The sequence below is a fragment of the Vombatus ursinus genome, unplaced genomic scaffold, assembly GCF_900497805.2.
Source record: "Vombatus ursinus unplaced genomic scaffold, bare-nosed wombat genome assembly UNPS02014775.1, whole genome shotgun sequence".
NCBI classification, from domain to species: Eukaryota; Metazoa; Chordata; class Mammalia; order Diprotodontia; family Vombatidae; genus Vombatus; species Vombatus ursinus.
Genome location: NW_020954553.1, coordinates 4,044,133 through 4,066,674, shown reverse-complemented (window position 1 = coordinate 4,066,674; position 22,542 = coordinate 4,044,133). Strand labels below are relative to the sequence as shown.

Below are 22,542 nucleotides of genomic sequence, written 5' to 3'. Positions count from 1 at the left end.
AGGGGTCATGAAGAATCAGATAAGACTGGAAAAAAAATGACTGAAAGCATTTATGTAATGCTTTAAGGTTTGCAAATGTGTATGTTAACTTATTTGAGCCTCATGAACAACCTGGTGAAGTGAGTGCTGTTATCCCCATTTTACAGATGAGAAAACTGAGGTTGATTCACGTTAAATTACTTTCCCAGAGTTGCATCACTATTAAGTGCCTGAGGTAGGATTTGAACTCAGGTCTTCCTGACATCCAGCACTCTAGCTGCTGAATCACCTAGGTAACATGTGTAGCCTCAATCTATCCTCTTCCATCTTCTCCTTATTGCATCAATCATTTCCCCTGCTCCCCTCCATCTTCATCCTTTCCCTTTCTCTCCAGCCTACAAATGTTATTCAGACTCTCCCTAACCTAAAGAATTTTCCCTTAACCCTGCTACCCCCTTAAACTATAATTCATCCTCTTTTCCCATTTGCTGCCAAATTTCTAGAAATGGCCATATACCCTCTGTGCCTCCACTTCCTGCCAACCCACTCACTCCTCAAGTTCTTGGAATCTGGCTCCCATCCCCACCACTCTAAAGGAAATGCTTTCTCCAAGGTCATTGATGAGCTCCTAATTCCCGAGTCAAGTGGCCCTTTCTCCTTAATCTCCTTACCATGAATACTATTATTAATGACAGCTCCCATTTACATAGGACTTCACGGTTTACAAAGTTGGTTGACTTGCTTTGTAGAGAGTGTCAATTTCCTTCTCCCCTAATCTTACGTCAGAAGAAACTGAGTCAGAGCGAAGTTTTGTTAAAGCCCACCGATACCAAGTGGCCAAGCCTGGATCCCACCCCAGCTTTTGATTCCGGGATCAGTACTCTTCTCATTATACTGTGCTGCCTCCTGTTACCAAGCACAGGGGAACAGGGAAGACTTGCCGGAACAGGTGGCATTGAAGTTGGGTTGTTATTGCCAGGATAAACTACACTCAGCCTGACATTTAAAGCCCTCCATAATCTGGCTCCCACCTACCTTCCCAGGCTTATTTCACGTCATTCCCTATTCTAGCCAGATTTCTCCACTCGCTGTTTCCCATTCAGGACGTTCCAACTCCTACTTCCATGACTCTGCTGGATGCCCCTCTGGAAGGCACACCCTCTGCCCCTCAGCCTTTACAGGATGGATTAGAGAGAGATGGCAGAGATGGAATTAGGCACAGGGTTTGGAACTGACTAGATGTGAGAGGTCATGGAGAAAGAAGAACCAAAGATTAAACCCAGAGTTTGAACGTGGGAAACTGAGTAAATGGGGGTGCCAGAGACAGAAGATGTTGAAATCCCTTATAAGCTTCTTGGCCCTTTGGCCCTAGGCTGGCTAGAAGGTTACAGTTGAATATGTCTCTGTTGGCCCTAAGTCTACAGGACAGGATGCCATCGTGTCCCACCAAGAGGAGTGTGAGGCAAGGGGGCAGAGGAGTTATTCATTTCTGACCTGAAACAAAAAGGGGTCTTCAATGCAGAAGATAGGCAGGGATTTTTGGTGCAAGATTATGTTTCCATTGGTGTAGGGAACTCATTCAACAAACATTTTTTAACCAGCTGTTATGTGCAATCTCTATGCTATGCACTAGAGATACAAAGACACAAATGAAAATGAAACAATCCTTGCCCACATGGAGCTTACATTCTATTGAGGAGAAACAACTTGTACAAAGAAAAAGAAATATACATAAGATACTGCGGAGATACAAAGTGACTTTCAGGGCAGCCAGCCTTCAAAGCTGGGGGGTCAGGATGGGCATCCGAAGGGTACAGCTTCAGAACCAAGGGACCCTGACACTTAGGAGTCAGGGTATAGATGATGATTCTTCAAAGGAGGCTAGGAGTGGTCAGACAACGAGTAATAATAAATAATAGTAACTAGTATTTACATAGTGCTATAAGGTGTGAAAAGCACTCTGCATACATTATCCTTTGTGAACCTCACAAGACCACGGTGAGATAAGTGTTACTACTATCCCCATTTTGCAGAGGAGGAAACTGAGAGGGGTTAAGGGACTCACCCAGGCTCACACAGCTATCAGATCTTCCTGATTCCAATTCCATCACTCTCTCTACTGCACCACCTAGCTCCCTCAGGTAAAAAACCAGGAAAGAGCAATATTACAAAAACTCAGGGAGGAGAGGGTGTCTCTGATGAGAGGGTCATATGTTGTTTAAAGAGCTACAGAGAGTTCAAGTAGGGTGAGGAATGAGAAAAGACTGTTGGATTTAGCAGTGGAGATGAGTATTTTGAGTTAAGTGGTAGGACTTAGGGTCACATGACCACCGAGGGATCTGGTACTAAAATCCTGGCCTCTTAGTATGGAAATCTCTCCATTGGCATAGGCTGGCCATCTACAGTGAAGCCTTAGAGAGTTGCCTTGGTGGACACTCAGTGGTTAAGTAAGTTGCCCAGGATATCCAATATGGGTCAGATGTGGGACTGTAGCCCGGCTCTTCTTGCTTCCAAAGCCAGCCCTCCAACCATTACACCATGCTGCAGAGATAGCTACTGACTGAGGAAGTATGTGATGACCCACCTAAAGCCATCATCAGTCCTGCCAGGTGTCCATACTTCCCAATCTTGGACTGTTCCAGCGAAATCGTCAGGAACTCTTGAACCAAACTGGATTCCATGACCCGAGAACACAGAATGGCTGAGCTAGAAGGGACCTGGGAATGTAGAATGTTAGATGGAATGGCCTTCTAACACAAAATATTAGAGCTGGAAGAAGCCTTCAGTTAGGGAAGCATGGGATTTAATGCTAGAAGCGACCTTAGAGATCTTTTCATCCATATTTTACAGCTTCATTATATAGATAAGGGAACAGAAAAGGTAGCTGGAAGAGCCCTTTGAAGCTCGAATGTTCCAACTGGAGGGGGCCTTAGAGACCATCTAAGCCAGGAGTTCTTAACCTGGGGTCCTTTACCTTTTTAAAAAAAATTCTGATAATTGTATTTCAACATAATTGGTTTCCTTGGTAACATTATTTTCTTTTATGCACTGAAAACCATTATTTTGTCCATGGGCTTCACCAGAGGGGACCATGACATAAAAAAGGTTAAGAACTGCTAACCTAATCCGACTTCTTCTTTTACAATCAATCAACAAGTATTTATTAAGCATTTTCTATGTGCCAAGTATGGTGCTAGGCACTGGAGATGGCAAATATAAACAATGAAACAGTCCCCCAAATGTGAATCTCATAAATGAGACTGAGACCCAGGAAAGGGAAAACCGCCTTCTCCCTTGTTGCCTAGGGCGTAATTAATAAGGGTCAATGTTGTTTTTTTAAGTTTTCTAGAGGTGTGTTCAGATTCAGCCATTCCTTTAGAAGCAGCCCAATATAGAGGTTGGACAGCTATGTGGCTCAATGAACAGAGCACTAGGCCTGGAGTTAAGAAGACCTGGGTTTAAATATGGCCTCTGACTCTTATTAGCTGAGTGACCCTGGGCAAGTCACTTCACCCTGTTTGCCTCAGTTTCTTCAACTGTAAAATGAGCTGGAGAAGGAAATGGAAAACCACCCCAGTATCTTTGCCAAGAAAACTCCAAATGGGCTCACGGAGAGTCAAAAACGACTGAAACTACTGAACAACAATATAAATTTAGAGTGCTGGGCTTGGAGCCAAGAAGACTGAGGATTCAAATCCTGACTCTGTTACTAGCTAATGTAATCCTAGACAAGTAAATCATTTCATTGCTCTGAGCCTCAGTTTCCTCATCTGTAAAATGGGGGTGATGGCGTGACAATACCTACCTTACCAAGTTGTTGGGAGGTTCAGATGGGATAAAAGATGTGCAAAGCGCTCTACAAAAAGTTTAAAGCAGCATGTAAATTTAACATTGTTATTATTTATCATGGATTTATCCATCTCAGCAGATGCCCAAGGGAAAATCAAAGGCATTGCCCCCTCTCTGCCACCTCCAGGTAAATGGACTTTCCCAAGTTTGGGGTGACACCACCCTCTAGTGTTGGCTCTTTAGGGAAGAAAAATCTCATATCCCCTGAGGAAGATTCTTCCTGGCCTTGGGCTGCCAGGGGCCAGGAAGTCAGGCATCAGAGGCAGCCCTAGTGGAAGAGGCCCGGTAAGAACTTGCCTCATCTGTAGTCTCCTTCAGCTTCTCACTCCTGTTGAGTGTCCATTGGGTCACCCAGGCTGGAAACCTTGGAATCCTTCTGGATTATTCCCTCCCCCTCCTCCGACCCCATTGTCCATCAGTGGCCAAGTCCTATGGATTCCACCTCCATAACATCTCTCAGAGACATCCTCTTCTCACTACCACACCCTAGTTCAGCCTTCGTTGTCCCTCCCTGGAGTGTTGCAATGGCCTACTAGCTGGTTTCTCTGCCTCCATGCTCCATCCAACCTCCTTCCCCATCCAATCCACTTACCTGCCAAAATAGTCTTCCTAAATTAGCTCAGGGCTGAACCATGGCCTTCTCCTACTCAGAGATCGAGTGGCTCCCTATTGCTACCAGAACAGAATACGTGTTCCTCAGCTTGGCCTTCTCTAATTTGGCTTCAACCTTCCAGGCTTATTTCACATTATCCACTTTGAAACATTCTTTTGTTGGTGGTTGTTCAGTTGTTTCAATGGTGTACAACTCTTCGTGACCCCATTTGGGGTTTTCTTGGCAAAGGCACTGGAATGGTTCGCCATTTCCTTCTCCAGCTCATTTTATAGATGAGGAAACTGACGCAATCAGGGTGAAGTGACTTGCCCAGGGTCTCACAGCTAGTAAGGGTCTGAGACTAGATTTGAACTCAGGTCTTCCTAACTCCAGGCCTGGTGCTCTATCCACTGCACCACCTAGCTACCCTTTCTACATTCTGGCAAAAAGTAGACTACTTCTTGTTCCTCAGGCTCAACATGCCATTGCCCACCTCCGTGTATTTGCACTGCCATCTCTCCTGCCTCAATTCTACTCCTTCCTGTTAGCCTTTCAGATTTCTTCGCTTCCTCCCTGGCTCAGCTCAGGGGCCATGAAGCTGCCATGATGTCCTCCCTCACCCTTTCTGCTGACAATGTTCTTTCCCTCCTTGTATATCCATCCCTTTGTCTGTTCTTACTCCTCCCCGCCCCATCATTCCCACCCTCTGTGTGCCAGTCCCTGTACAGGATACATCCAGAAGGGTTTTATTGTATCCCTCATGCCCAACAAAGTGTTATGCTCATGGTAGGCGCACTAAGTTGAATCGAATTATCCCTTGCATTTATATAACACATTAAACTTTACAAATATTTTTGAATCTCTTATTTCACCTGGTCCTCTGTGAGGTAGGTCAAATAAGGAAGTATTATCCCCATCTGGCAGAAATAAAAACTCATAGAGTGGAAGCTGATTGCCCAAGGTCACAGAGCTGGTTAGTGAGAGAGCCCGGGCAGCACGCAGGTCCCTGGGCTCTCACCCCCGTGCTTTTGTCCACTGGTACCCCAGTGCCGCCACCTTGTACTCCATGCCCCGCCTCACACTGTGTGTGTTCTCTGCAGTCTTCCACCAAGAGCCTGAGGGCCACCATCGGGGAGGCCTTTGAGCGCTTGCACCGGCTGCTACGTGAGCGCCAAAAGGCCATGTTGGAGGAGCTGGAGGCGGACACAGCCCGCACCCTGACGGACATCGAACAGAAGATACAGCGCTATAGTCAGCAGCTGCGCAGGGTCCAGGAGGGCAGCCAGATCCTTCAGGAGCGGCTGGCTGAGGTGGACCGGCACTCCTTCCTGGCCGGGGTCTCCTCACTGTCTGAGCGGTACGTGGCGGGGACAGGAGGGGTCTGTTCAGAGAGGGACCATTCCTCCATGCATCCACCCTGGCTGCTTTCTTCCTCCTTCTTCCCCTTTCCCTCCAATGGCTACCAGCAGCCAATCCTGACCCTAGACTGAAAGGCAACAAGGGATTGCTCCTCCTCAGTCTGGGCACACCGAGGGAAGCCTTAGGTGACTGGAATCTTCACTCAGATAAAAGTGCATCATAAAGCTCTGTACAGATGTAAAGTACAGATGGCATCATTTCTTTTTTAAATTTGTACAGATCCATTTTATTTTTCCAACCCCTTAACTTTCAAATATATCTCTCTCCTCCTCCCCTACTCAAAGAATTAAAAAGAAAGATGGGGAAAAGAGCCATCAGGGAAACTAAAAAATGCATCGAGCATCACGTGTGAGGAGGCAGCTAGAGAATTGAGGACTGACCTTGGAGGCAGGAAGATCTGAGCTCTGCTCCCATCACAGTCATTCACTGACTGCGTAACCCAGGGCACATCACTGCACATCCCAGCCTCAGTGTCCTTAGCTATAAAACGAGGGTGATAATAGCAACTACCTGAAGGGACGGAGGCCACATCCTACATGGTTAAAGACTATGAACAGCAGGGTAAGTCCATTTGGTGGGGACCCAGGGAGGTGTGAAGGAAAGGCAAAGCAAGGAGCTAAGAACAGGCCTGCTTCAACCCTTGGGCTGGGAACAGGGCACACAGCCTACATAAATACGGTCCATTCTCTCTGGACATATGCCTCAGTTTTATGATAAAGGCCCTCGGTAGGCATTGAGGGCTGACATTTGTTCAATGCTTCAAGTTTTCCAAAGCAGTAGGTAAATAGTATTCTCCCTGTTTTATAGATGAGGAAACTGAGGTCCAGAGAGGGTAAGAAACTTAGCCACAGTTATTAGTGGCAGAGCTGGGACTTGCATCCAGGCTACCCAATTCCCAAACCAGGTTGACAGTTTAGAATGAGCAGTCCGGATGGACAGTATGACTGAGTAGAGACAGAAGCCATTTTAGCAAGAACGGTCCACCATGCTGGTCTCCCATGTCCTGTCCTAACAAGGTAGCTCTCCACCCCTGGCTCCTTTCTCTCCCTGAGCGTTCCTCAGTGACCTGGTCCTTTGAAAGGACCATCCTCCTTGTTAATCATCAGCCACTGATGACCAACATTCACAGTAGAAACTAGTGGCTAAAATACTGTGGCTCATTGGCCTCCATCTAGGGCCATCTAAGTGACTGAGCCAGAGAAGAGAGGACAAGGTAAAGATAGAGCTTAGATTGACGAGAAGAATCAAGGCAGTGGCCTGAGGCCTTGCCACTGTGCCAGGAGTTCCACCGTTCTATCACCGTTCCATCCAGGAGAGTAAAAATGCCCTCTGAGAAGAAGGCGCACATGAAACTCATATAAGCAATTAACACCTCCATGTCAGTTAATCAATCTAGTTAGCCAGTCACCTAACAAAACTCAAGGGGGATGGGATGAGAGACAAATGCATATTTGATGGAGATGGGGCAGAGAGAGATCTAGACCATGGCAGGTGCTCCAAGGACAATTGGGGGGATTGAGTCTCTGCAGACTGTGTGGGCAGTGAGGTTAGGCCCCATGAAAGCTTAGCCTCTTCCTTCTTCCTCTCTTCCATCCCTGCTCTGTATCCATCCCACCTTGGGTGAGTCAGTGCTGCAAGTGCCTGGGAATAAATGGGAAGCTAGCCCCTAATCCAGAACGCTCTCCTTCCAGGCTCAAAGGGAAGATTCATGAAACAAACCTGACCTATGAAGACTTCCCCACCTCCAAGTACACAGGGCCCTTGCAGTACACCATTTGGAAGTCTCTCTTTCAGGATATCCACCCTGGTAAGGTGCTGCCCAGCTCTCCTTGGGGATCCAAGGGTACAGCCCCTTCTGGGGAGGGGGTATCGTTTCCTGGCTTCCCGCATGGGGCAGGGGGATTTGGGGCACAGTTTAGATGGAGAGGCAGAAATGGTGCAGCATCATCGTTAGTGGTGAAATTACTCTCCAAGGAGCATCAACTTAGGCCTATAGGGAGATGGGCAGATGCAGACCTTCAGTCATAGACTTTCAGTGCTATGAGGGGCCTTAGAACCTAGAATATCAGAACCAGGAAGAGCCTTAGAACCCAGAATGTCAGAGCTGAGAGGTCCCTTAAATCCCAGAATGTCAGAGCCAGGAGGGACCTTAGAATATAGAATGTCAGAGCTGAGAGGGCTCTTAGAACCCAGAATGTAAGAGCCTGCAGGGCCCTTAGAACCCAGACTATCAAGACTGGAAGGGACCTTAGAACATGGAATGTAACAGGAAGGAGCTTAGAACATAGAATGTCAGAACACTGAATATCAAAGATGGAAGGGACCTAAGAACGCCGCATGTCAGAAATGGTGGAAACCTTAGAATCCAGAATGTCACAAATGGTAGGGACCTTAGCACACAGCATGACACAGCTAAAAGAAACTTTAAACTGTATATTCCAAGTCCCTTGTTTTCTAGGGAAGGAAACTAAGGTTCATTCATTCAAGAGACACTCACTGAAGATTATGGCATGACTGCCATGTACAGGGATGAATACTATTGTGAAATACAACCAGAAAGAGGGGCACCCTGGGAGCTCAAGGTTTCTGTGGCTTCCCTCAGAAAGCTCTCCTGGACTGCCTGAACTCACCACCTTCCTTTCTTTCTTTTTTTTTTTTTAGGCAATTGGGGTTAAGTGACTTGCTCAGGGTCACACAGCTAGTAAATGTCAAGTGTTTGGTCTGAGGCTGGATTTGAACTCAGGTCCTCCTGACTTCAGGGCCGGTGCTCTATCCACTGCGCCACCTAGCTGCCCCTCCTTTCTCTTTCTTCTCCCGCTGGCTTTGTCCAGACCTTTACCCTCCTTGCCTACCACAGTAGTATCCCAGAAGGTCTCGGATCTCTCCCGAGCTTCCATTCATTTTATGATTTTAGACGTGTCAGGTGGAATGGTCTTCCTTGGACTCCTTGCTCAAGGCAGTTATCAGCCCTGCAGTCAAGAAGAAGCTGGGTTTGAGTCTTGTTTTTGTGTGACTCTTTTTTGTTAGTTTTGTGTTAGTCACTCCCTGTCTCCTCAGTTTCCCTGTCTGTAAAATGAAGACAGTAATACCTGTAGTATCTGCCTCACTGGGTCATTATGAGACTTCAGTAGATGATACACAGAAAAAGGCTTTGGAATCTTTGAGGTCAACAAGCAAACCTTTATTAAGCACCTAGTGTATACCAGTCAGCTCTTATCATCTCTCACCTACTTGCTCAGAAGGCAATTGTGGCACCTACTCCAGACTCCCCTGCCCACTGTTCCAGGCCTTCTACCCCACTTGTTAGGCTCGGCTCTCTTAAATCTTCTTGCTACGGCCAGTCTAGGCTTCTGGTCACAGAAGCCTCCTTTCCACACCATTTCTTTGCAGGTATTCCTCGGAAAAGACCCAAGAGATGCCCTTCCCTCTCCTCCCTGTGAATTCCTGCTCTCCCCTCCCTTCTTCAGACTCACCTATTCTAGGAAGCCTTCCCTGATTATCCCCATCTCACACTGATTCCTCATTTACTCTCCAGTCCCTTGGCACTACTTGAATTATTTTAATTGGCTTTTGTTTGCATGTTGCTTTGCAAGTGTTTACTTATGTGTGAGAGACATTTCCCCAGGTAGCATGTAAGCAATCTAAGAACCGAGCCTCGTGTTTCTAGAGTGAGACCGGAGAGGAAGCCTGGATGCCGGAGATGCTGCAGAGGAAGGTTCCATCTCCTCGCCTTACCTGGACCCCTGAGGGAGGGGTCCCAGTGTGTCTGACAGAATAAGTTAGCAGCCCCTCCTCTGGCCCACATGCACCCCTTCTGAGTCTTTTGCTTCCCTTCCCTGTTGTAGCCACCGGTCACCTAAATCTCCTTAGTCTCGCTGCTGAAACTGTTGGACTCCAGTCCAATCCAATGAGCACCTGTTGAGCACCTGGTATTTGCATGCCAGCCACTGGGGATAAAAAGGCAAAAATGAAGATTTTCCTGCATTTAATGAGTTTCTGTCCTATTAGGGCTGGGGGAGAAAAGGCACACGGGGAAGATACTGCATTTAACCAGATAAGTATATATGTGATAATTTCAGGAGGAGAAGGTATCTATGACTAAGAAGATCAGAAAGGTCTTCCCTTAGAAGGTATCCCACAAGCCAAACTTTGAAGGAAGCTAAGGATTCTAAGAGATGTACATGAGGAGGGAAGAACAGTTCTGGGCACCAGAGCGGGGCCAGCCTATGCACAGGCCTGGCCACCATGCCGAGTTTGGGGATTTCAGCTGGTCAGTTACTGCTGCTGCTGCTCCTTTTATGGGATTGAATAGTGAGAGGCCGTGGGCTACAGTGAGCAAAAAGACCAAGGTTTGATTCCTCACTCAACCAACTTCTTTATCTGTGTGCTCTTGAACAAGTTCCTTCTGGCTCTCATTTTCCTCCTCTGTAAAATGGCAGGGTTGATCTAGATCAGAGTCTCTTACCCAGGGGTCTCCAGATGCCCCAGGGGTCCGTGGATAGATTTCAATTCTGTGGACTTGGGAAAAAAATCACATCTTTATTTTCACTATCCTTTGGCTTTCTTTGTAATGCTATGCATTTTATTTTGTGCATTTAAAAACATGATTCTGAGAAGGGAGGGGTCCGTAGGCATCACCAGACACTGCCCCAGGGGTCTAGGACACAGAAGAGTGAAGGACCCCTAGACTACATTGTCTCTGAGAGCCCTTCCAGCTTCAGTAGTCTGTGCCTCTAAGCCATAAGGGAGGTAAGGAAGTAGCAGAAATGGCCCAGGTTCAGCGTCCAAGGGTCAGGATTATGGCTTAAAGCTGGAATCATCTAGACCAACCCCCATATTTTCTGGGTGAGGATTCTGAGGGCCCAGAGAAGTTAAATGAGTTGCCCGAGGTCTTATCAATCAGTCGATAAACATTTATTAAATACCTACTGTGTGCCAAGGACTGTGCTAAGTGCTGGGGATATGAAAAGAAGCAAAAGACAGTCCCTGCCCTCAAGGAGCGTGCAATCTAATGGGTCCATAGATTGTAAGTGACAGAGTCAGAATTTATAAGCAGGTCACAGGATCATAGATTTAGAGCTAAAAGGGATCTTAGCACCCATCTAGTCCAACCTCCCTCTCATTTTACAGATGAGGAAACTGAGGCTCAGAGATCATAAGTGATTTACCTAGGGTCACACAGCTATTCAATATTGGAACTCAGATCTTCTTGACTCCAATTCCAGTACTCTATCCACCATGTTGCATTGCCTCCCATTGGTGGGGAGGGCAAAAATGAAGTTCATTATAAGTGAGAGGCCAGAAAGCATGGAAAAGAAGTAGAAAATGATATCGCAGATTCAGGTGAGATCTGGGAACAAACAGTAATAATAGCCAACATTTCTATAGCACTCACAACGTGCCAGGCACTGTGCTGTGTGTCCAGTACTTCCTTGGGAACAAATACCAGATCCCGTAACCACAGGAATAGTGTTTCTTTCTAGAGCCTGACTAACATATACCTAATAAATAGAATGTTTGCCCCGTGAAGCCTTCTCACGATCCTGCCCTCCCAAGTTGGAAATTATCTTTTGACAGTCCAACAGTCAGCATGAAAGTCTCCAGAACTGAAGTGTTCATAGAATCCTGGAATCTCAAGGTTGGAAGGACCTTAGAGGTTGTCAAATGAAACCTACAGTTGAGCTTGAATGCTGAGAAGTTAGATGGACATTAGAAGCTGGATGGATGTTGAGGTTACTGGGGATGACAATAGGAGACATGTAGGAGAGGAAACATGAAAGCCATCAGGGATGGTGGAAGGGTCAGAGAAGAGTGGTCAATGACAATGGAGAAGGGGGGCATAAGTTATTTGGTGGGAACCTTGAAAGAGGAGCATTTTAGGGTCTTTGGTGATTGTCTTTCATGCTCAGAGAGAACCAAAATGACATCACAATGTTGGGATCGAGGTACAGTGTGTCTGACTGATCAGACCAACACAAGCTCAGAATGTTCTACCATGGGTCAGACACAAATAGTCCATGTGAACATTTGCACATCTAAATTTGCACGTACCACTTTTTTTTTTTGAGCTCCTGCAATTCTGCTTTGCTCATAGAGCACAGCACCTTCTTTCATGTGGGCATGCCATGCTGGGTGGTCTTGTGCCAGTGTCTCCCATGTCTCACAAGAGAAACCTTGAGAGTGTCCTTATATCACTTCTTATCTCCATGTTGGTGACATAAGAATGGTTTGGAAGTAGCCCTGGGAAGGAAGAAGTAGGCAGAGCTTAGCACCTCCAGCAATTAGCACAGTGCCTAGCATATAGTAGGTGATTAATAAATGCTTGTCTCCTTGACTTGATTGAGCTCTCCTCCTGCTGAGCCAGCAATGTGGGAGGTGGCAGAGGATGTGTTATCATCCAGTAAGCCCCTATATTTCCTAACCTAACTCTCTCTCTCTCTTCCCCCTCCTCATTCCTCTCTGCTGCCCCACTTTGCCCATTAAAATGCTGACATGCCAGGGAATCTCGGGGTCAGACAAAGTTCCATCCACTTCAAGGGACGCTTCCGTTTCCCATACTGCCTCCTACTCAGCAAGCCCAGGAACAAAGAGCATTTAGTCCCTTTCTGAACCGTCTCTGGGGGCCCAGCCTTCATCGGCTCCGGGCAAGAATTCCTCAGCAGCTTGGAATGCTGCAGAAAAGTCCGATTTTGTCCCACAGGATGTGGGGAGCCTGGAAAGCATTTTCTGGTGACTAGAAGCTTTTCCAACTGCAAACAGTCTCTGAGCCCATGACTCTCTGGAGAGGTCACACCCAGGGCCCCTGAGGACTATCCAGAGGAGTGCTGACATATTAAAAGCACATCGCAGGCACCTAATAAATGCCTGTCAACTTGTCATTTTCTAGAAATCATATAGTAGTCTCAGGAACAGACATGTTACTGAGGCAGATTTTTTTTTTAGTAAGGGGGCTGGTAAACAGTGAAGGCATCTAAGCATCAGCCCCGCTACTGTGGAATACTGCACTGATCTGGGGAAATGTGGGCCACAGGGCACAGTTGTCAGCTCTGGTCTGTCACCTCTGACAGAGAAACAGCCCTCTTTTTATGTGAAGGGGGGTGACTCCTAATGGCAGTGATAACCCCGCCACCTTACCTTTGTATATAGTCAGTCTCCAAGAAACACAAAAACATATCACATCTTCTAACTCGTGAATCCTCACCTCAACTCAGGAAAAAAAAAAAAAGAGCTGAAGCAAGGATTCTTCTAAAAATAAAAAGCTGAGACCCAGGAAAACTGGGGACTGTGTCTTTTTTGTTAGACTTTGCTCTCCCTGATGTGCTGGGGGTGGTATAGCAAGAAGGATATTATTACAAACATGTCCATCTGATGGGTTTTGTCCTTCACCGAACTACAGCAGATGTCCACAGTATGAGAAGAGAAAATGGCAGATTAGAGAATTGTGTTTCTGTTTATACTTTTGTTGATCAGGCTAACCATTTTAATGCTGCCTTTGCCCTCGATGAGTGTTCTCAGACCAAGAAAGAATGTTCACCAAAGCTGCTTTTTGGTGTGAAATGCAAAACTCATGAAAATCAAATTTACTTCTGTAATATAAGCACTTTAATTTAGTATTGGTCATGGTCAAGGAATGAATGAATGAAAGCATTCATTAAGTATTTACTGTGTGCCAGAAAGAAACTTATTTAAACCAATGGCTACCTGTGGTAAGTAGACATGCAAATGGAGATCTAATTCTAGTAAGGACTGTTATGGACGTTAGTTGCAATTTGGTATTTAACCATGACATATACGTTGTGTTTTAGGATGCAGCAATCAATTCTTGACTATCTGTGTCAATGAAGAACAGTATAATTATTAATAATAATAATAGTGTTTAGAGCTTTAAAGTTTGCAAAGCACTTTACATATGTTATTTCATTTCATCCTCATGGCACCTCTGTGTAGTAGATGCTATTATCATCACCCCCATTTTACAGATGAGGAAACTGAGGCAGACAGCAGTTAGGTGACTTGCCCTAGGTCACACCGTTAGTAAGTGTCAGGGGCCAGATTTGAACTCATGAAGATGAGTCTTCCTAAATCCAGGCCCAGTGCTAACATCCACTACAGCCACCAAATCTGACCTCTTTGAAATGGAAGCTGAGTCATAATCATGGCCCAAGCTTTTTGTTGTTGTTTGTTTTTTAAGAAGCAGAGCCATGGCTCCAACCCAAGTGAGTGAAATTCCATCATGCCCCAGGGAGCACCCCACAGATTGGCAGCAGGGCCTCTGGTTGCCAGCCCTGCTGATTTTCCCATCAAAGCCTTCTCCCCCCATCTCACTCACTGCTCTTTCCCCATGCGTACTGAGAATGGAATGCATCCCTTCTAAGATCCATGTCAAGCCCTCGTCTAAACAAAGCTCACTAACAACCCATGTCACCTTGAACAAGTCGCTCCCCTTCCCTGGGCCTCAGATCCTTCATCTGTAAACTGCAGGGGGTTGGATTGGATGACTTCCGCATTCCCTTCCATTTCCATCTATGGATCTGTCTCTCCTTATTTGATAAAAAAAAATCGTGTCGTTGGAACTTTTCATTTTTACATCCCATTAATTTATAGATGTTCTCTTTATTAGCATCTCATTCCTCTTGTAATGAAGAATCCAGCAAAACCAACAACAGTGTATGCAACATTCCACATCCATAGGCTGCCACCTTTCTGCCAAAAGAAGGGAGAGGCATCTTTATCTCGTCTCCAGAGCCAAGATTGGTCATCAAAATGACCATTTGCCTTCATTTTAGTCTCATTTCTTTACATTATTATAATCATTGTCAAATCAACTCGATAAGCATTTATTAAGCACCTACAATGGCACTATGCTAAATGCTGGGGATACAAAGAAAGGCAAAAAGCAATCCCTGCCCTCAGGGAGCTGACAGTTTAATGAAGGAGAGACAATATGTAAACAACCATGTATTATGAGATACATTCAGGATAAATTGGAGATAATCTCAGAAAGAAGGCATTAGCATGAAGGGGGATCAGGAAAGACTTTTCCTAGAAGGTGGGATTTTAGCTGGGACTTGAAGGAAACCAGGAAGCCAAGAGGTGGAGATGAGGGAGAGCATTCTAGGCATGGAGGACGGTCAGACAGAATGCAGAGAGTGCAGGAATGTAATGTCTTCTGTGAGAAACAGCAAGGAGCATCACTAGATCAAATTGTCCATTGGAGGGGAATAAGGTATAAGAAGACTGGAAAGGTAGGAGGGGGCCAGGTTGTAAATTGCTTTAAAAGCCAAACACAGGAGTTTGCATTTGATCCTGGAAGTGATAGGGGACCACTGGAGTGCATTGAAAAAGGGGATGACATGGCCAGACCTATGCTTTAGGAGTGGGGAGAAATAATGAGGTTTAGTTTTAGACGAATTGAGTTTAAGATCAAACAGTCAACGTTTATCAAGAGCTTATTGTGTGCCAGGCACTGTGCTAAACACTGGGGATACAAAAAGAATCCCAAGATAGACCCTGTCCTCAAAGAGCTTACAATCTGTGGGACATTCAGTTTGAGATGTCCAATAGGCAGTTGGAGACGCAAGACTGGAGAGAGGTTAGGGCTGGATAAGTAGATGCAAGAATCATCAGCATAGAGATGATAATTGAATCTACAGGAGCTGATGAGATCACTAAGCAAAATAGTATGAAGGGAGAAGAGAGCCCAGGACAGAGCCTGGGAGGACACCCACCATTCATAGGCCTGCTCTGAATGGAAATCTAGCAAAGGGGACTGAGAAGGACTAGTTAGACGAGAAGAAGGAGAAAGAACCAGGAGAGAGCTGTGTTTCAAAAACCTAGAGAAGAGAGCATCAAAGGAAGAAGGTGATCCGATCGACAGGGTCAGAATCTGCAGAGAGGTCAAGGAGAATGTGGATCGAAGAAAAGTCATGAGATCTGGGCATTAAGAGATCTTTGGTCTTTGTAAAGAGGGATTTCAGGTGGATGATGAAGTTGGAAGCCAGACTGCTGAGCTAAGAGAGAAGGGGGAAAGGAAGTGGAGGCACCTTCTCCAGGAACTTAGCCACAAAAAGGAAACATAAAACAGTGTGGGGGAGGGGATGGGTGGGCCAAGTGAGGGGTGTGTATGTTGCTCTTCTAGTTTCGCATATTTTGCTTGTACCCTCAACCCATATTTTCTCGTATTTCTCTGAATTCCTCATATTTATTTTCTCTTGTGGCACAATAATATTCTACTGCATTCACATGCCATAGTTTGAGTTTGTTCAGCCATTCTCTATTTAATGGACACCAACTTTGTTCCCGATTTTTTTTCTTGCTACCACAAAAAAAAATCGTTGCAGTTAATATTTTGGTATATATGTCTTTTTTGCTTTCTGTCTTTGAACTCCTTGGGGCATATGCTCAGTAGTAAGACCTCTCGGCTAGAACACTTCTTATTCCTCTTGCTGCCTTAGAGAGGTAATTAAGCGTTTTGATTTTCAAATGACCCGTCCTCCCAGCCTTGGAACCTTGCTGGGGTCCAGGTTCCATACAATGGAAAAAGTATATAGTGAAGTTAATAAATTTCCACCAGGTGATGAAAGCAAACTACCAACCTAGCTACAATGTTACCCAGCCTGTTCTGTGTAGACATTAAGAATGATTGTTGTCTGCGGTGAGTGGCTGTGTGGTCACAGATCTGTTACAATGGATCCCTTCCCTCATGCCCTCGCTCCTTCCCTCTACAGTCCCCGCGGCTCTCACCCTGGATCCTGTCACGGCCCATCAGCGACTCATCCTGTCTGATGACTGCACGATTGTAGCCTATGGGAACCTCCACCCCCAACCCCTGCAGGACTCACCCAAGCGCTTCGACGTGGAGGTGTCCGTGTTGGGCTCAGAGGCGTTTGGCAGTGGCGTCCATTATTGGGAGGTGGTGGTGTCCGAAAAGACTCAGTGGATGATTGGGCTAGCTCATGAGGCTGTCAGCCGCAAGGGCAGCATTCAAATCCAGCCTAGCCGCGGCTTCTACTGCATCGTCATGCATGACGGCAACCAGTACAGCGCCTGTACAGAGCCCTGGACCCGGCTCAATGTCAAGAACAAATTGGAGAAGGTGGGCGTCTTCTTGGACTATGACAAGGGACTCCTCATCTTCTACAATGCAGATGATATGTCGTGGCTATACACGTTCCGGGAGAAGTTTCCAGGGAAGCTCTGCTCCTACTTCAGTCCCGGTCAGAGCCATGCCAATGGCAAGAACGTGCAGCCGCTGCGCATTAACACGGTGCGCATTTAGTGACGGCTCCCTGAGGCAGACCTTGCTCCTGGGAAGGAGGGACAGAACGTTGCCTCTGTTAGGAGGCCTCATCGTGCCTCCTCCCCTGGTCTGAGGGATCAGCTACCCCGCTTCCTTTGCCATCCACTCGTGCTGGCACGTCTGCTGCTGGGGCCTTGCTGGATGGTGGCTGCCCCAGTGGATTGCAGCCTCAGGGAGCTAGAGAAGTCACTTCTCCCTGGACAGCTTGAGGCTTGCCCATGACCGGTGCAGGGATCAAATGTTTCCCCTCAACCACAGGGGTTGTGTCCTGACCCTGATCCCCATTTGGCCAGCGGCCATTATTGACTCCTAGGTGGAGACGGGAATTTCTCAAGGCCTGAGAGCTCCAAACCCCCCACTTACCCCAGATTCCCCAGCAATGTTTTTCTTCTTATTTTTCCATGGACTATGCACATTGTAGTTCTCACGGCCTCTCAGAACAGCAGCCTCTCCTGATCATGTAGGCTGCAGGTTCCCTCCGTGCTAGCATCTTTCTCAAGCATGAGGGTGAAACAACACAGTGCCTCATGGGAATGACAGCCCCTCAGGAGACCTCTTAGTGCCAGCCCTTGGAGGCTTAGTCTTGATAGGTGAGACAGTACATGGACCTCCTGTCCCAGGCTCAGAGACTTTAGAGACAGATGTAGGGCTTGGAAAAGAAGACTGCCAAAGGGCAGGATGTGGGGCCAGAGGGACTATCTGAGGGACCTAAGCATGCCATTGTGGGAACGGACAGGATCGGAGGAGTAAGGACATTAGCCCTGAGTATACCGTGGTTTCTTTGGTGAGAGGATATAGCAGTCAACCTGACCCTCAGCTTGGCTTTTCAAATGGAGCTTAAAGATGAGGACAAAGTATACTAAAGGAGGCTTTGGGGGAGCAGATCTCTTTATATTTAACTCTTGGTCCCCAAATCAAGGACTCTAAGTATCTAGTAAGAAGAAAAGAAGCCTTGGGATAGGTCCCAGGCCCAGACCTGGTGAAATCAATGACTTGTAGCCCAATCTAGGCTGTGCCTCACGTATCCCTGCAAAACCACAGAGCTTTTGGTTTTGTGTGGGAGGGAAAGGCCAAAGGACTTCCAGGGGCTGATCTTCGGTAGCTGACTTTGCATGGCAGGCCTCCCCAGCAGCCTGGGCTCCAAGGAGGTCCACTTCAGGAAAGGAAGGATCTTCCGTCCATATCTAAACCCTGCTGCTGTCGGAATCGGGCCAAGCCTTCCTCATTCCTCCTAGCTCAGATTGCTCTACCCACGGCAGCTCTGAATTCTCAGGGAGAAAGGGGGGCTACTTTACCCCCCAAGTCAAAACTGAGATTTCCTTCTTCTCCCTGTCCCCTGAAACTGTTTCTAGCTGTGACCACAGCCCCTGGTTGCCCAGTTAGTCATTTCAGGGCCAGATCCTTTCAGGCAAATTTGAGATCCATTCTCAAATCACCAGTATTCACAAAGTGAGACCAGGAGTTGAAACATCTTAGCTCATGGGAAAACAACAATTATGGCATGGCTCAGAGCCCCCATATCCTCACCCCAGTGTGCCTAATAATCAGCAGTCCCACTTGGTCTCCTCGGGACCCCAGGGCAGCAATGGAACATGCAATAGAATGGGAATGCTCAGGGGGTTCCCCAAGGGAAGGAGCTGCTCTGGAGGGACGTGGTTGGGAAAGCTGGGCCCAGTGCCTATACAACCTCTCTCTCCTTCCCCTCATTCTTTGATCCTCCTCACCCCCCAGAACGCAGTATTTATAATAAAGAAAAAAGAAAGAAAAAAAAGGTTACTATATCCATTTTGTGACCAATGGAGCGTTTGTACAATATTAAATTAAAGTTATGGGATGTTATGGTTTGTTTTTCTCAATGAGCAGGGACCTCTGATCACAGGCAAAGTCTCCAAGCCTTGGTTGGGCACATTCTCCTAACCTCCTCCCCTTTTCTTGCTTTGCCCAATTTCTCTTCTGAGAGGGACTCCCTCCCTCTCACTGTCTGGGGTTAGACTCCCTTATCCTACTCAGAGTCTAACCCTACTTGGGACTTGCTTACCTTCATAAATGCCTGTTGAACTAAATTGGATTTTATCCCTGCCAGTCAAGATTCAGAAATTCACCATCTGTGACTGGGCTGCCAAAGCATAAGCAGGAAGTCTTTAGAGTTATCAGCCACCCTTGAAGGACATAACTGCCCAAAAAAGCAGCTTCTCACCTAATGTTGTTAGGCCATTAGGAATCACCCTAGAGAGCCTGTCATCTGGGTGCCCTTTAGAATAAAATGGAGTGGGATCTCAAGGGCTTGGGAACATCCCCCACAGAATCTCTCCTCCTCACATCTTAGCATGATGGAACTGTTCAGATCCTTTCCTCAGAAGAGTAAGGGGAGGTATCACTAAGAGGGCAAAGGGCACAGACTGGAGGAAGGGCCTAACAGTCTGTGTCATCGTAAGAGCTGGACAAGCTCTCAGAGCTGCCGTGGGTAGAGCTGGACATCTGGAGAACATCTTACAACTGCAGACCCCTTCTCACAGAATGCCCACCTGCAGACAGAGCCTGAGAGCTTATTGGACCAGAGCTAGGAAGAGGTAGAGAATGGAGGAAATGCAGTGGAGACCAGATTGGGAAGGGAAGAAGTAAGCTTGAGTTTAAAAACAAAACAAAATTCCAGAGATGTCGAACGATGGAGTTACCTCAGAATGAGGCAAGAGAACTGTGGTCAGAAACACCAAGTAAGTAGAGTCCAGGATGAGGACAGGAGCCAAGAGCCCTGGGCAGAGCAATGCAGGGAGGGTATGGGGTAGGCCAGTAGACAATTATGGGCACAGGTGATCGGGTGCAAGTTCAGACAATGAGCAGAGCAAGTAATGGGAACATGGACACAGGTGAGTGGTTGCTTTGTTCAATGAATGTTTTCCTTCCCAATACTACTTATTAAAGGCCTATTCCCAGGGAGAACCTGACAGGGCAGGATTTAGCCCCAATTTTACAGATGAGGAAATCCAGGCTCTGTGAGATTAACTGACAACTAATGAATGGTAGACTCTCGTGACTCCTGGCCCAGCCCTCTTCCCATTGCCTCTCACCATGAATCCTGACCACCCCTGTTTCCACAGCTGCCAAGGTGAGTAGGGAAGCAGGCTCACCAGCAAGCTGTTCAGCCCTAAGCACTGTGTGTCAGAATGAAAGATGGGGAGGGAGGAGGGGAAAAGAAACAAGACCAGGGTGGGGTTGGCGGGGTTCTGACTATTTAGGCACAGAGGGAAGGGGGGGAAAAGGATAATTAAGTGAAATGATTTGAAAACAATTACGAAGCACTCAGTAGCAAAGAATATTGAAAGGCCCAGTTGGATAAGAATAGCTCACATTTGTCTAGCATCTCAAGGTAAATAAAACACTTTCCATTCATTATTATCTCATTTGATCCTTACAATGACCCTGAGGTGTGAGTGCTATTAACATCCCCATTTTATAGTGGAGGAAACTGAGGCTCAGAGAGGGTGACCTGCCTTGGGCTACACAGCTCCTAAGTGTCTGAGCTGGGATTTGAACTTAGATCTTCACGCCTCCAAGTCCAAAATTGTGTCTGCCTGCACTGCACTTGGAGTCAGGGGAGATTTAAGTGGATTCAAATCCTGGCTCCAATATTTACCAGTTGTGTGTTATTGGGGAAACTGTTCCATCTCTCTAAGTCCCAGTTTCTTGATCTGCAAAATGAGGGTGATGGTCCTCAAGCCATCTAACTTAGAAGAAGATGCTAAGTAAATCTTAAAGCACTATGTTAATGTGTTATTATTATATTATGAAGGGGAAGGCTTTCGAGTGAAAGTTAGTTGGGGAGAGGCTTCTTGGAGGAACTGACTGTCAAATGGACACACAGATGAGTGGGAAGGTCATTCCCAAAGGCAGGAAATGTGACTGGGACAAATTACACTGTGTCTCCAACATGGCTAAGTGACAGGTTACAAGAAAAACCTAAGGCAGCCTTGAAAGGTAAAAAGTCACCAAGGTGACCAGGTGAAAAGGTCTGCCAAGCAGAGGTAGGGGTTGATCATCAGTACAAAAGCCTTGGATGGTTTCAAGCAGCAACCAGAAGAGTTACCAGATAATCTCAAAAGGTAAGGTTCCTTCTAGCTCAGTCTATGGATCTATAATGTTTATATCTGATGATAAGGAGATACGTCATTGTAATACCAGGTAAGTCCTGTGTGTGTGTGTGTGTGTGTGTGTGTGTGTGTGTGTGTGTGTGTGTTGGGGATGGGGGGAGGGAGTGGGAAAGTGACAAGAATAAATCTGAGAGGGAAGGATGTCTTTGCTCTTGGCCTTGAGGTCCTGCCTCAGCAAGATGAGTGGAGCCACAGTGATGAGGGTGGCCAGAGATGAGAGGACCAATCAGAAAGAGCAGAGAGGCCTTGGCTGTCTGCAGGTATTGGTTAGAGGGCACTGGAATTCTATTTGGGATCTGCTGACCCAGGGAGGAGGGGGTGGCTCTATAAGGAAACCCACCAGTGCTATTCCCCACAGGCCCACCCGATGTCTGACTTCTCCCGTGGGGCTTGGAGAAACTCCAGCCCACCCACAAACACTTTGTCAAAGGAATTCTCTCCCTAGGCAAAGATGGAGCTGTTTTATCTCCCAGCCCCCACTTAGCAGGGTCAGGGAAGTAACTAACTTCCAGTTTCATCCAATCCTCCTCCTCCAGAAGAGGGGGGCCAGCTTTGCTCCTCACTTCTGATTCCGTCTCACAGATTGCATGACAGATTTGAAAGCAAATGGGGTCAGTCATTTAATACCTTGCCAAAGGTGTCGAGGTTCCACGATCCGATAGATTTAGAGCTGGACAGTCCCATAGAACTTTGGGACCTTCTCTCTGGAGGTTCTGCAAGGGCAGAAAACAACCCATATAAATCACCTAGCAAAACAAAAACAGGCTCCAGGGATAAAGCTCTGTGCTGTTAACTAAGAAACGTCCCCCTGGGGAGGACTCAACTTCCCTGGAGGTGACTGCTTATGCTCCAAGGCCCCTTCCCCTGCTCCCTCAGCTCTGTCCTAGACTCTTGACTCTGCGCCTCTCCCACTTCCCACCCTTACTTCTGTGAGTTAAGAACCTGGGATCAGAAGGCTCAGGTTTGGGGTTCAGGGGGCTCATTGAGGCAGGAAAAGGGCTTTCTGAAACTTCTCCAGCCTGGTCTCTGGCGTCAGGACAAATGTGAATGTGGTGGGCTTCCTCCTGATTCTGCCCCCAGACTGCTCTGAGGACTGGGGAAGCAATTCCAGGCATAGGCCAGACTGGGAGGCAAAATCATGAAGCCAAAGAGCCAGAAAGGTCCTTAGAATGGAAAACGTCACAGCCAAGGGGGGCCTTAGACCACAGGATGTCAGAGCTGGGAGGGCCCTTAGAACACAGAATGTCAGAGCTGGG

General features: G+C 46.9%; 1 protein-coding gene across 1 annotated transcript in view; it reads left to right on the top strand.

The window, feature by feature from the left end:
- TRIM62 (tripartite motif containing 62) overlaps nucleotides 1–19,001 on the top strand; it is a 57,918-nt gene extending 38,917 nt beyond the window's left edge. Inside the window, exons 3-5 of the mRNA XM_027864800.1 lie at nucleotides 5,521–5,777; nucleotides 7,531–7,646; nucleotides 16,567–19,001. Coding sequence (XP_027720601.1) covers nucleotides 5,521–5,777; nucleotides 7,531–7,646; nucleotides 16,567–17,117 — 924 coding nt within the window. The 3' untranslated portion in view covers nucleotides 17,118–19,001. The remainder of the gene's footprint in view (nucleotides 1–5,520; nucleotides 5,778–7,530; nucleotides 7,647–16,566) is intronic.
- Nucleotides 19,002–22,542: the final 3,541 nt, after the last annotated feature.